At 36.7% G+C, this 14,640-nt stretch overlaps 1 protein-coding gene across 1 annotated transcript in view; it reads right to left on the minus strand.

The window, feature by feature from the left end:
* calcr (calcitonin receptor) overlaps positions 1-14,640 on the minus strand; it is a 70,053-nt gene that overhangs the window by 35,095 nt on the left and 20,318 nt on the right. The window contains exon 2 of the mRNA XM_032581575.1: positions 1,459-1,526. Coding sequence (XP_032437466.1) covers positions 1,459-1,503 — 45 coding nt within the window. The 5' untranslated portion in view covers positions 1,504-1,526. The remainder of the gene's footprint in view (positions 1-1,458; positions 1,527-14,640) is intronic.

A 14,640-nucleotide genomic window follows, 5' to 3' on the forward strand; every position in this document is an offset into this window, starting at 1 on the left:
GTCTGACTGGGCCACTCAAAATTATTAATATTACAACAAGTTAAAACAAATATGCTTGTCAAATTAGAAGATCAATTTAAACCTAACTCTTCCAGGGATTTGGACAATTTTGGGCTCAACTTATCTGTTGAGTTGCTGGGGTTTTTTTTTTCTTTTAAACAACAGTATCATCTTCAACTTCCTGATTTAATTTCACTAGATATTATGAACACACATGCAAGTTTTCAGTTTAGCTAAATTCATTTGTATGTGGTCAGTTTTGAAAAAGTGGGGGCAAATTGGCAGGAATGGTCCGCAGGGAGTATATTCTGTATTAAGGAAAAGTGAAAAAGACAGTAATTTATACCCCCACTTTTTTGCACATTTATTCTCTGAATAAATTTTATTGTGTGAAGTAATGAGGGTCTTTTTTTTTTATTTTTATGAACAGGGATTTTATCATCTGGTTCAAAATCTAAACTGCTCTACAGCTTAAACCTGAACTCGACTTTTCAACACAAAACACTGAATCTTTCAAAACATGAATGCTTCATTTTACTTCTAATTTTGAAAAATAAATAAAAAGAGGATGCTGACTGTAAAAATTAAGAGATTATAGACATACTTATTTGTTCAGAAAACTGCAATTGGTGAATTTCTGTATGTGACTTATTTAGAATAAAAACAGGTGGAAATTGACCATCCTGATAACAATAAGGTATTGGAAATAAATTAGTTTATGCTACACCTTATAGACTAGTGCATTTTCATAAAAACATTGGTGCATGCAGTCAAATGATGAAGATGTTTTAAATCCTCAAATGACTACTAATAAGATAACTATGAAAATCTTTAACTATTAAATTAATTATTGTGTAAGTTATATTTACTAAATAAATTATGCTACTTTACTTTTGTAGTCATTTTGAAGTAAATAATCTGATGCAACAACATTTATTCCAATATATTTTACAAAACATAGGTGAGCATTTAATTAAAGCACTAATAATACCTTACTTGTGCCTTCTCTCTGGTAACTGTGGAGTACTATTTTAAGGATGATTTGGCTGCAATTAAGAGTTTCAAAATGTAATTTCTGTCCACAACATGAAAACAAATGAATGCACTGCAACACCACAATCGCAGCATGGGAATTTCTTTTTTTTATTTCTGTGTCGATATCAGAACCTGTGCGCCCAGGCACTACTCACACAAAAGCAACAAATGCACTCCTGAGTCATTCATCTTTTAGTTTCTCCAGCCAAGCTGAGCTAATTAAATAGCCCAAATCATAACGGTTAGTGGAAAGCAATCATGAGATATTGAGATTCTTGCTGATAAATGAAACCATCCGACCAAGACATATTACATCTCCCTTTAATAGAAACTGAACGCTCTGCACATGTGCACGGGATATAAAATAGGAAGGGCTTTGAGGACTTTGCAAAGTTAAATAATGAAAGCCAAATGAAAGCTTACCACCAGAAGAGACCAAACAATCCACCAGGAGCCTGCACACCTCATATCTTCCACACACAGGTAAGTCTCTGGAGAAAGAACAGAGAAGAGCAACACGTCAAACCTATTAGAGAAATAATTTATCTACAATGAGATGACTGAGAAAAAAACAATGTTTTGTTATTTTGATTTTACTTCAGATCAGGAAATAAGCCTCTTGAGAGAAAACATCCACAGACCCAGTCATAAATGGAAAACACTGCAGCAGAACGAATGCAGTTTTAAAAATGTAACACTTCTCTGTATGTATCTAAAAAGCAGACACACACACATACATGTGACATGTCAATCCATACATGGAAAAGATAGCGTCAAGTAAGTCAATTATGGTTATAAAATAATGAAGAAAAACAGAGGGGGAGTCAGACAAATATAGTTAGGACCCATTAATTGTGTGCAGAGCCTCTGCTTCTGCAGAACAGCAAAGGCATGTGGGCTGAGAATTCACCTCAGGACTTTCACTTTGGCTTACAGAGAACCTGCTGGAAACCCCGCACTCCAGCATCTGAACTCTAAGGATTGCCTACTCGCTCCAAACACCGTCACAGCAACTCGACGTGCAGACTTCAGCAGTCAGACATGGGTGCGCAAGTCACAGAGTTATTGATAGTATTTCTCTTGGCAGCAGTGGCACACTGATGGTAGGCTACTTAGCTTTAAGATGACAAATAAAGCTGGTACAGCACGTGCCAAGAATTCAAGGCTGAGGGTTTTCATCTGCAGCCAAGGTTTTTTTCAATGCTACAGTGTTTTCCTTATGTCTCTTTTGACATTTTCTTAAAATGCAAAATTGAGCATGTTGATGGAAAAATTGCATCAAATGTAAAGTTTTCTTTTTCTTTCTTTGTTTTTTTTTTTTTTGTATGTCTCAGTCTCAAGAAAATAAAATGAGTTTTCAAAAATCCTATATTTTTTAAAAAAATGACATTTTGGGAAAGTAGATCCTTTCAATTAGTGATAGGTTTTTCCAAATTTCATCTAAAAACACAAGTCAAATATTTTGAAAAATGTCTTTTAAACATAGCAGCATCAAATTACAAGTGAAATTCTCCCAAGCAAATCTCCAAAGCTCCCTGAAGACAACTGCAGGTATTTTTAAACAATTTTGCCAGTGATTAATGACTATTTTTGAGACTTTTATGAAGCTTCACATCCTTTATCAGGATGGCCTACATAATTGTTAATTCCTGGGTATTGATTCCTAAAATTTGGCAAGAAACACTTTCAAATTTTGCAGAATTAGCATTACATACATTGGTGTAATTTAAAAAAAATTGAATCAATTGAAGTCTCAATCAAGTTTTAACAATGGATTTAAACTCATCTCTATCCATTCCAATATTGCACACAGTTATTAATCTACAGCACAGTAATTTTAAACAGACAGGCTGTGACGGACTAGTGTTAGTGATGAATCAGAGAGGGACACATAATAGGCTTGTTTACATGAGTATGAGCTGCGCAGAACTCAGGTTAATTAATGGAGCTCCAAGCACAACTAATGGTGCTTACATTTGTGTTTGACTTTTTATAGAGTTACACAAGTGCTCAAGAGTTAATAAGATGCAAACAGCTGCAGGCTGAGCTCTATTTGGCCTAGTGCATGATGGGAAATGTGTCCTTTCACTTTCTCAGATAGTTTTTAGCTGCCTCTCTTTACCAGCTTCCCAAGCCAGATGAAAGAACGACAATGTTTACACCTAGAACTACTTAATGAGATAGAGTTTGACAATAGAAATGGGACCCCCATTTTATTCAGCGTTCGAACTATGAAATTGCTCATGATTTATATTCATGATCATTTTAGTGCCTGCAATCATAAACCACAACCATCTTCAGGCCAAAACAAAACTTTAATCATAAGACCAAAAGTAATTCAGTGTGTTACAAAAGATCAGAGAGTCATAGAGAGACATTGATATACAAAGATAACACATAAGGAATATTTAGTGCTTATCTTTTTAAAATTAAGCATTCAGTAAGATGCTACTACCTAAGCTATCCTCACTCCTGGACAATCGCTCACTGAGACTCACACTAAATGCACCAAAAAGCATTATTGCAGCACCTTCCTCCATGCAGCTGTCACTTCTATCAACAAGTGACACACACAACAACACACATTTTTCAGTTGCAGCCATCATGGTATGCAATGATATCAGTGCTACCTCTATCTGAGTGCAGTCACCCTTTAAAGTTAATTTCCTGTTTGGACTCAATGCAGTAAATGCTTGTTTATATCTAGTGATGTTCTCTATCATTGGATTTAAATATTCCTCTGGTCTTGTCATTTCCCCTGCTTTGTGTGTACTCTTCTTATTTTTTGCTGCAGTTATGTAAATTTCCTGTAGGGGAACAAATATTGTTATATTTAAAGGCAAGGGAAATTAATGGATCAACAATCTCCTTGCAGGGAAAAAGGTTTTCTGAAATTCTTGAACAATTCACATTAGTCAATTTTTAGCTGCAGGCGGGCAAAGGATTTTGTGTAAGGTGAATTACTTGGCCTCTTTACAGACAAATGTTCTACATCTCATGGAGGATAAACTGCAAAACCCATGAAGTCCATGTAACTGAATGCGAGCGACTAATTCTGTTCAGTTTGGTCTCACACCGAAAGATGAAAATTATCATGCGGCTGAATTACAGAGCTAAGTGTTATAATGGTTTGCAATTACAGCCACCACAAAGAGTACCTGTAAGGGGGGGATAAATCCTGCACTTGGCAACAGTAAAAACTATGTCTCCTATACTTTTGAGCAATTACTTATTTTCTAAAGGTGTCATGCACCTAAACGGTAAATTTATAATGGCTGAGCTCAGGCTGCCACACTGAGGGCATCGGATCTTTGCTTTGGTGGCGACAGAATTGTGAAGTCAGCTTCTATCAGGTTCCGACATTGGTTGCTATTAAATCTGTTTTTTGTTCACTGGAACAAATTTAGTTCTTAGTTTGCAAATGAAAAACTCACTTTGATATTTTTATTAAAGTTGCCGCTGATTACTACGTATAACATGGACGTCAATCCCCCTCCGAATTTGTGTTGTTCAGACGTAAGACAACAACAGTGGCCTTTAACTCAACAGTGGGAAATTTTGTGTTGACAATTGAAAAGTTGTTATGACCACAATCGACCGTGTGCTTGCATCCGAATGTGGTTCAAAGGTGGCAGAGGTTGACGAGATGAGTGATACAAGCATTACTCTTGTTTAGGCTAAATTTGAAGGGGGCCTTTAGTTAAATTTGAAGCATAATTTTTTGGGGAGATAAATACAAACCAAGGTTGGTAAGCTTTAAATAGTCACGGAAAATAATTGCTCTGTACCTCCAGATAGCACAAACAGTGTTCACACACACATTTGTACTGAAGTGCAGCTTAGAGTCATCTCTGAAAATCCCTTTTACTGACACAAAAGGTGAGCTCCATATTGTCCAGTGGTGATGTAAAAATATTATTAAAGCGGGAAGGCTAGAAATAAATATTTTAAATGCTTGTTCCATACTCTCCTTGAATCAGACTTCTTGACATTAAAGATCTGCCGCAAAATTCAGACTGGTGCATCTGAATTCAAAGTTTATGTCTTTTATTATTAATAATTAGGGGTGCAGCAGTAAGTAACAGTCATGGCCTATGTGGTTAGTTTTGAGGTCATGTTTTTTATAAAACAAAACCTTATAAAGTCTGGATTTCATTCAACATAGATCAAAATAATTTATATTCTACTCACTTTTAAAATAAAATATGAATATATTTTAAAATATTTTAATAATCTTTATCCAGTTTGCCATGCATGCATGGTTTAATTGTGTTATTAAGCTTTATTTTTGCATTCTGCGGTTACAAACGTGCAAGTTTTCAAGGTCCTGAATGTCTTTATCAGGGATTAGTGTCTTTATCTAAAAAATTAAGAAGCACATAACATTTCAACATTTCAGCACAAGTTCATGTTCTTTACTAAAGAATCTGCTTCTCACCTAGAACAAGTTCAGAACAAGCTTCACACAGTAGCTCCACATGTGACCTCTAACACAGGCCATACGGCTGTTTATGGGTGTATAATATCTAAAATACACCCCCTACACACACACACACTCCACACCCAACCCATTCCACAGAGATGATGAGCAAAAACAACATAAGTAAGGCCATAGAGTAAAGTAAACTAACATTCAGCACTAAAAGCTACTGAAGAGGGGAAGGTTAATTGTTTACTACAGGGATTTGTAAAAGTCTGCTTTAAAATTAATTACTGCTTAGACTCCATGCCACTTTGAAATTCCTGTTTGATTGCTGACTAACTAAATAGATATTGTGGGTCATTGAAATAAAATCTTGACAGTTTAGCTTTCAGCATAAAATGCAAAACCTTAAGCTAAAATGGAGTTTTGAAGCATTTTTGTCATAAGAAATTGAAATCTGTCATTGTATAATAATCTCTGCTCTCTCTCAAGGTCATCCATGACTGAAACTGTTTGGAGATAATTTTGATAATATGACAAAAGGCAGTAAAAGTTTTTTCAGAGACAACCATGGATTGGCTACCAGAGTTTTGAGTTACCCATCACTTTTATGTTAATATTAACAACAAATATTTGAAGCATACTGCAATAGTCAACTAAAGTAAACATCAGAATTGCTGCAGTTATTCTCAATAATATTGAGATCCTAAATGAAACAACGTTTTCAGAAATACCCTAATTTATTGAATATAATCATAGTTTTTATATCGTTGTGGGCAAGTTTATTTAATGAATGGAATTTTTGTTTACCTTGTAAATATTACATGGATGTCTGCATCCAACAAAACAAAGTATTTATAATTATTTTTGGACATGATGCTTTGTTTAAAATACCTTAAGGTCGCCGATAACTACCATAAACTACTTTATAAGACTTTTGTATTTAAGTTTTGAGTTTCAGCTTTTGACTTTGTCTTTTCGTTTTTCTTTCATCTGCCATTAATTCATCAGTCTGGTAATGTCAGACAGGACTGCCTGTCTGTCGTTTAGGTCGTGGTCACATGCGCCAGAGACATAATACATTTGTGCTGACATTACATCAGTGATGGAGGAGGTGCCGGCTAAATCAGATTTTCTGTGGATTTCCCACTGATTCAACACATACAAGCTCTGGCTCAGCAGCCACAAAAGGCATTAGATCTGCAGCCACAAATGAGTAGCATTACCAATCCCAGATCAGGAGGATTAGCTTGACCAATGGACACATTTCAGATCGTAACCACAGAAAGCTGGTACATAAATTTCTCCTGAATAGAAACACATTTGCACTATTCTTCAAATTACATGATCAAGAAACAAAGTCAATAGAGTATTGCTAAGAATTATTTAAAACAAGGCATATAGGTACTGGTGCGAGCCATTGCTTCCCAATTATCTTATTTGTAAATTTCTCAAATGGAATTATATTATTTAAGCAATTTTTTTTGAATTACTACAGGCCAAATTAATTTAATCTCAAATGTTTGCAGATTATCAACTGTAATCAATTACAATTTCTTACTGTGAAAACAAAAAAGACTTTTGAAAATCAAAAGAGAAAATGTTATCTAAAATTTATTTTTAAATAAAATCTTATGTGATCTTAAAATTAAATATTTTAAAGTCATATTAAAAAATAGCCTAGGTATGAATCAGCCTTGATTCATAGGTATGAATCAAACACGTCTATCATCTAAGCATCTAAGTATAATGTTTCAATTAATAGTAAATTAATAAATGGTGCTGCCATCTTCCCATTCTATTGAAAAGCAAGGCAAATATGCAACATACTTATTCAATATTTAATTCTTCTTAAAGTAACAAAATCTGAACCAAAAAGGTTTGGCAAACATTTTATTTGGTTGTATTGCATGACAAATCTAAGTCAGTAATGTAGGTAGGTAAATCTCCTAAAGCGTAATGTTTTCCTCCACTCACTCAATTTGTATACAAGTCAAGTTCAGGAGAAGTCTGTCCGACGGATTATTCTTCTGGGTTGGTGGTGAGCTCCAGGCGATGGTGATGAAACCCCTGCTGATCCCACAGGATTAGATATTTTGTGACTAACTGGAGAGCAGATAACAGGTTGAATTGTGTTTTTTGTAAAAATCAAGGTATAAAATCTTGTGTTTTATCTATAAAAAAATCACTTTAGTGGGTCAATAAGTATAAAGTATTTTTTTCCCTAATAACAAAGTAATCTGAGGCAAAAAGTACTCAAAAATTATGACGATTACCACGTGTTTAAAATGAGCTTTTCGCTTTCTTTTCTCCTAGCTTGTAGATTTTGTTCTATGCACTTCACACCCCACTGATAAACAAATTTCCAACTATCCAAGACAAATGCCCTGATTTTGTCATTAATCTGCTAATTGCCTAGTCGGCATTGATTAAATGGGGCAAGTACATATTTTCAACCTATTTGTCACTGCTAGGTAAGGTGCTGTGATGAGTTTTCTTCTCTGTTTGTGCAAAATCCAGCTGGATAATCACACGCTAAGCTTGTGGGTTGCTGTGAATCACTTTTCCAAGAGACCGTGTTTGTTTGAAGGTTGAGGGGTAACAGATAAACGAAGAAAGCAGCAAAAGATCTGCATCTCGACTTGCTCTCGCTTTTATCTGCAGCATAAGAATACCAAATACTGTTCTTTCCAATTAAGGTAAAAGAGAACAAGCTTGGGTTGTTTTCTCTCTGCTTCTCTTCAACCAAACCTAGCTTTTCTCTGCATTCTCATTTCCTCTCTGGTCTATTTTTACCTCCATATATCTTTTACTACTATAATCTATTTCCCCCCTCACCTCATTTTTCTGCATCTCCCTCATCCACTCCCTCCTGTCTTCACTCCTGCTCCCTCTTCTCCCTGCATTCCCTCCCGTTTTCTACAATCTGCCCGTCTAAAAGCTCTGCGTTTCTGCACAGTAAACTTACTTTTTCCTTCTTATTTTCAGCAGCATTTTCTATGCTTGTCTTCCTTCTGAGACTCTGTTGGAAGATTCCAGCAGACCGAGCAGTGAGCACATCCTTTAAATAGGTCCTTGCTGCCACATATTGTCTTCAGCCCTTCTTTCCGGGTTCCCTCTTTGTGATATGTCCTACACAGAATAACCCAAAAGCATAGAATGAAATGTGGTTTTCCCTTTCTATAATTCATACCTGGAATTATATTTCATTAACCTGGGATAACCTTCAATAAGATTTTTATGTTAGTTTTGACTTTCATATTTTTGTAAATTTATTGCTAATCATGTTTAATCACAAAAACAAGAATAACCTTCTTCTTCTCCATATGGAATAATTCCTCACTTTCCAAAAGGGAATATTAAACTCCAACATGTTTAAGATACTCCTCAGTTTTTTTTTACTGACAGTAGAAATATAATCATTTGCCTCACCTACTGACATTGAGACCTATAAATGAAATGTGTTTTTATTACAGCAGCATAACGTCACTCTTGAAAATGTATCTGTTCAAAAGCAATCTTGCCACCACAGATGATGGTAAGGTTGGTTAAAAAAAGCTCACTTTTAGTCAACTACACAGAGTAACGGGATAGTGAAGTCACTTTCATTGAAGGGGCTTTCTAGATATTATTTTAGAAGGCATGTCAGCAAAAAAAAAAAGAACAAACACAAGGAAAGTGTTGAGTTTGTAAAAAGCTACTGAGATTTCATCTGCAGTTGGTTGCTTTGGTCAGATTAGATTCATGAACACCTTTAGGGCAGCACACACATCGGGTGTGTTTGATGCGTAATAAAGGATCAATATGTCCTGCCCCTATTAAGTATGATGGAGGACCTATGATACTCATCATACTCATCTGAGGGCTTGTTTGTCTTCTATAGGTGCTGAGAACATTGGTGTTGATTCTATCAGTGTAATTGCTTTCTCAGCATGTCTCCAAGTTCTGCAGAGGTTTGGCAATTTACCCATTTGATTCTGGTGCTAAATAAGGGAAGTCTCCACAATATATAGTACATTGTCCTTGGCATTATGTAATTTGTCCCAAGTAGTCCAGTGGGGTTGTGCAAGGAGGCCTAGTCAAAGATCCCCTTTTCTGTCAACTCCAGTTGGAATATGAAAAATCACATTCCTGTGATCTTGGGTGTAGATGAACACCAGTCAGCAGTCATTGTAACATTGGTGTTTTTTAAATGGGCTTTTCTTCTAAATGCCCTCACACAACATGTGGCTCCACAGTTTGTTCTATTCAGATTAGAAACTTTACGAGGTTTTCATAAAAGCCTCCTAAGGTTTCTCCACTGAACCAGCAGAAACTGATAAGACATGTGAAAGCAAGTGAAATATATATTTTTATCTTTATGACGGCTCCACCCAAAATGTCAACATTTTCACAACTGCTGTGATTTAACGCATTGGGTTGGGTGTCTGTTTTATTATTATTATTATTTTTATTTATTTATTTATTTTTTGTTATGTGTTGTAAAAAAAATAAAGTTAGAAGCATGAAACTGCGCTCATTCAGATAATTACAAGCAACACATCTTTTGATTACTGAAAATGTTGCAGAAATGTGATTCCCTAATTGTCTTGAGTAACATGTGTGATGTCTGCAGAGTCACTCCTTTTGAACACATAGACTCTTTATAGCCAAACCGTCTTAATTCCTTTGGCAGATTGCGTCCTGATGAGGAGACGTCATTACCAATGACGGTCTCGTGTTGCAGCGAGGGAAGACTGAGCAGTCGCCTTTGTCTGCCTGCCAGACAACCAAAGAATGTGGAGAAATTTAATGGGTGTGAGACCAAACAGGTTGTGACAGTGAAACTCATCTTCATAATGAGTAAACAAATTAAGATGCAACTGAATACACAAACAGCCAGCGCACTGTCTGAACTGATTAGACTGTCGTTTTCCACATAATCTCATCTATCTTCAAGAGTTTGCGATTTGTAATTGCTTGCAAAAAAAAAGTTGTATTTGTTATTATCAAATTAATATTTTATTTACTGGTGCAAGGTCTTCCCAGTAATAACGCATGGGAACCTTAAGTGCTCTGGTGAGCCAGATGTTCATAATGATACTTCTTCTATTAAGCAGAGTCTCCCAAGCTATAAGTAAAGCAGTTGATTTATTCTCAATCTCTAATGCCCTGACATGATCCCACACACTTCCCTTGCTAGGCCAGAAGGAAATTAAATGAGCATGCAGGATGGGGAGGCGGGATTATGAAGGCAGATTAATAATGGAAACATAGACTGCAAAACTAAAAGCCCCTTTCGGGTGTCTTTCCAACGCGGCGACTGTGGTTCAGTGGAAAGTGGCTATTTTGCATTTGGAGGATTGGTGGTTTGATCCTCAGCCCCACCGCATGTAGAAGAGTCCTTGGGTAAGACATTAAACCCCCACTTGACCTTAGAATAATTTCGGGTGTGTAATTGTGCAGATGAAATAGATGTAAGCATTAACTGGCCACTTTATTAGGTAGACCAGTTCAATGACATATGCAAATTAAATAGCAGCATCCCTGTACATTTAGGCATTAAGATAATGACAGCGATTTCACCCCTAGCGTCAGAATCGGGAAGAGATGGGAATTTAAGTGATGTCCAATGCGTTGTTGTACTGGTGCCAGCCATGCTGGTCTGAGTGCTTCAGAAACTGCTGATCTACAAGGATTCTCGTGGACAGCTATCTCTGGGCTTTACAGAGAAAAGTCAGAAAAAGAGAAAGTAAATAAGTCGTGTTGATCTCTATGTTTGGGCAAGAATGGGCAGATTGGTTCAGAAACCTCAAATAACTACTTGTTGCAATCAGGTGCGATCATGTAAAGTGCTATCTCTGAACGCCCAACAAATAAAACGGTGAAGCGGATGAGCTGCAGCAGCAGAAAGTCACACCATGTGCCACTCCTGTCAGCAAAGGACAGGAAACAGGGCAGGATTGTCAATACTGGACAATTCAGTTTTAGCATTAAATGATGTAAAGAACATACATTGAAATTGGCAGATTGGAGTCTAAATGGGAAAAGCAGAAGCTGAGATCAGCCAGGAAAAGCCTGATCTGTACATTTCCAGTTTAAATCATTTTAATACGATGATAAAGAAAGTGGAGCGACCAGACATTCCTTTAGCTGTTTGCCGGCTGCCTGAAGTAGATTAATAATATTTTAAGACAGTTGATTGGAAATACTTGTCATGTTTTTAAAGCCGTTGATGTCTGATTGGTTTTCTCAGCAGATAGCCTGACAAATTGATCAATTAATATCAACTTGTTATACATGTGTAACTTTCTGAACATTATGCACTTGAATGGTTATGGTTGGCAATATTGTATCTGTAATGATCAATATGTTATATTTCAGCAGCTTTAAAAAAAACAAACTTTTTCTATTACATTTTCTATAAAAACTATTCCATCATGTCATATATTTTCCTTTGACATTTTGTGGAAATATCATGAAGCTCTAATATTTTGGCCAATGTCATCATATTGCGCAAAAAAAAAAAAAAAACTCAAACTGCTTAGAATGAGTGAAAAGTACACTATAAGAAACCTTTATGAACCCAAATTAGATCAAAATGGGCTAAATCGACTGTATGTTTGGATTATTCAGCAGATTTTCCGGCACATAAATTTAATCCACTGCCCACTTGTCTGCTCTAAGGCATGTTCCCTCCCTTCTACTTTTCTCCCACCTGGCATTAAACGTCTTCCTAGCACTAAAAGCATATATCATGTAATATTTGGAGTTATTCAGTGTTGGCCAAGCAGACTGAAAGGAGCCATCTAACCATTTCCTTCCCTGGGCTTATATGTGACAACATGGAACAAATTGTAGCCCTTCTGAATCACTCCGCAGCCCCAACAACTTAAGCACTGGAGGACAGCTGTGGTGAGCAGCATTGGGAGTGCCATGCATCTTAAACATGTTGGAGTCAGCATTTCAAAGTGAAAATATGTGTATTTGCAAGGTCTTCCAAAATTCTTTTTTGTCAGATTGTGTGCTGTGTTCCTGCTATGGACAAAAAAACAAAAGAAAAGTGCAACCTTTGTTTATGTGCAGGTTATTTTACGTGGGGAATCTACTTAATACCACCAGATCAATGAGGAAGAAGGTCAGGGCTTAACAACAACCAAGAGGGGCTTTGACAGCGGAGAAATGCTTGTGTTAATTTAAACCAATTACGACTGTAGCTACACTATTGTAATTTCAGGGCAAAACACCAACACTCTAATTTGACAAAAAAAGCAAAACAGCTACAACTCTTCCTATAAAAACAACATTACAAAAGAATGTAGTAATCAGAAGTGAAACATTGTTAGTCATGCAGACACTCGAGCAAACAAAAGAGCAACACTGATGATGATTAGAGGTTACATAACTCCAACTAATTTGCATGCAGGTTATTAATTTACTCTAAAATCTGTGTGTCTCAAGGGTTCCTGCTGACAAAGGCCTGGCTTTTTTGGTTCAGTGACTTGTGAAGCACATCTATGTGATCCTGAATTGTCCCGCAAACTCTCTACCCCAGGGGGGAAGCTGCACAAATAAGAGAAGTTTCCACAGCTTTGGAAAAGTGTCCGACCCCTTGAACTTTTTCACATTGAATTTACATTTCTGAATTTCACCACACATAAAAACAGTTCTGTCCCGACTTTGGGTCTAAGACAAACTGCAAGAACGGCCGAACAAGCGTTGCAAGAACAGAATAATGCCATCTTGGTCTTGAAACCCAGGGGGGGACAACGAATTCTTGTTGAATATGTGCAGCATCTGCCTTTTATACAGCTGTTCTGTGAAGGTCTCAAAGGTTTCATGGAGAACATTAGTGAGTAAACGGCGTTATGAAGACCATAGAAAAAGACAACTGCATTAGTTGTAGAGAAATCTCCAGCAGGAGTTTATAAAAGCAAGATTTACTTTTTCTAATCTGAAAATTGAAAGAGTGAGACACAACTGCAGATGGCACACAAAGCATGGTTTTCTATTGAAGCTAACCGGGCAAAGAGAACTTTGTGAAGAGAAGGAGCGAAGGAGCTTGTGGTCACTTTGGAGGAGCTGCAGAGATCCACTGACAACTTTCTCCACAAATCTGATCTTCACAGAAGAGCAGCAAAATGAAATCAGTTGTTCAAAACAAAAACCTGAGTACTGATAAAAGTTTGTGTTGGTCTTTCACTTACAATTCTGATTTTAAAAAATGCATATTGCAGTTGCAATGGGGCAACATTTGAAACACTTCGGTGGTATCAATATGATTGCAAGTCAATACAGAGCTCCTGATCACATTATCTTCACTTTTGCTAGAATGTATCTTGATTTCACATTGCTGCACAAGATGTTGTCATTTCCAATAAGAAAAAATGCAACTCAAATGTGTTTGCGGAGCTTTCAAACATGTCAGATTAGTCACTGATTAATAATCTACCCCAAGGATAGCAGTAAACAAGAGACTTTGTTTATGAAGGCGAGCTTTGCTCGGAGAAATGAGCTGGTCCCTCTGTGGCGGTGACATCTTTCTTCTATTTTTCTGTTTACGCCCTGATACAATTAACCAGAACTTTATACCAAGAGTCTGTCAGAAGTAGAATGAGCAGACTCAGGTGGTTATCGACATCTGGGAGTAAATAGAAGGTATTTTTCAGGGATAAGAGACTTTTCATTTGGCACCCTCTCCTTTCCTCACCTCTTTCATTTCCTCTCAACTTTCACCGACTGCGCATCTCGTCTGTCACCCAACCTGGTGAGACTTTTGTATGTCTCATTTCCTAAAATGAAACCGTAGAGGACAGGCGGCAAATGCCAGATGACCTACGCCAGCGTTGGGTTTAGTGACACAGCGAGGAAAATTCATTTTATCTCAAACACACGGTCAAAGAAATGAAAATATTGAAGAAGTGGTACCATCAGATTATTCAGATTTTCTGAGTTTTTGTGCCTTAACGTGAAAGGTTAAAAAAAAATTAAATATCATTCTGAGATGGAGAAGAAAATATAACCCGATATTAGGTTTAATCTAAAAGGCAGGTTACTTGTTATCTGACCAGGCTGAAGAACACAATGTTAATATTTCCTGACCAGATGTCCAGCTGGCGGATGCAGTTGATTGGAGGGCAGCCCCAACCTGACCTCGAACTCTCTGTTTATCAGGGACAATGAGGTTTCCTATAGATTCTCAC

Source organism: Xiphophorus hellerii, chromosome 13 (assembly GCF_003331165.1).
Source record: "Xiphophorus hellerii strain 12219 chromosome 13, Xiphophorus_hellerii-4.1, whole genome shotgun sequence".
NCBI classification, from domain to species: domain Eukaryota; kingdom Metazoa; phylum Chordata; class Actinopteri; order Cyprinodontiformes; family Poeciliidae; genus Xiphophorus; species Xiphophorus hellerii.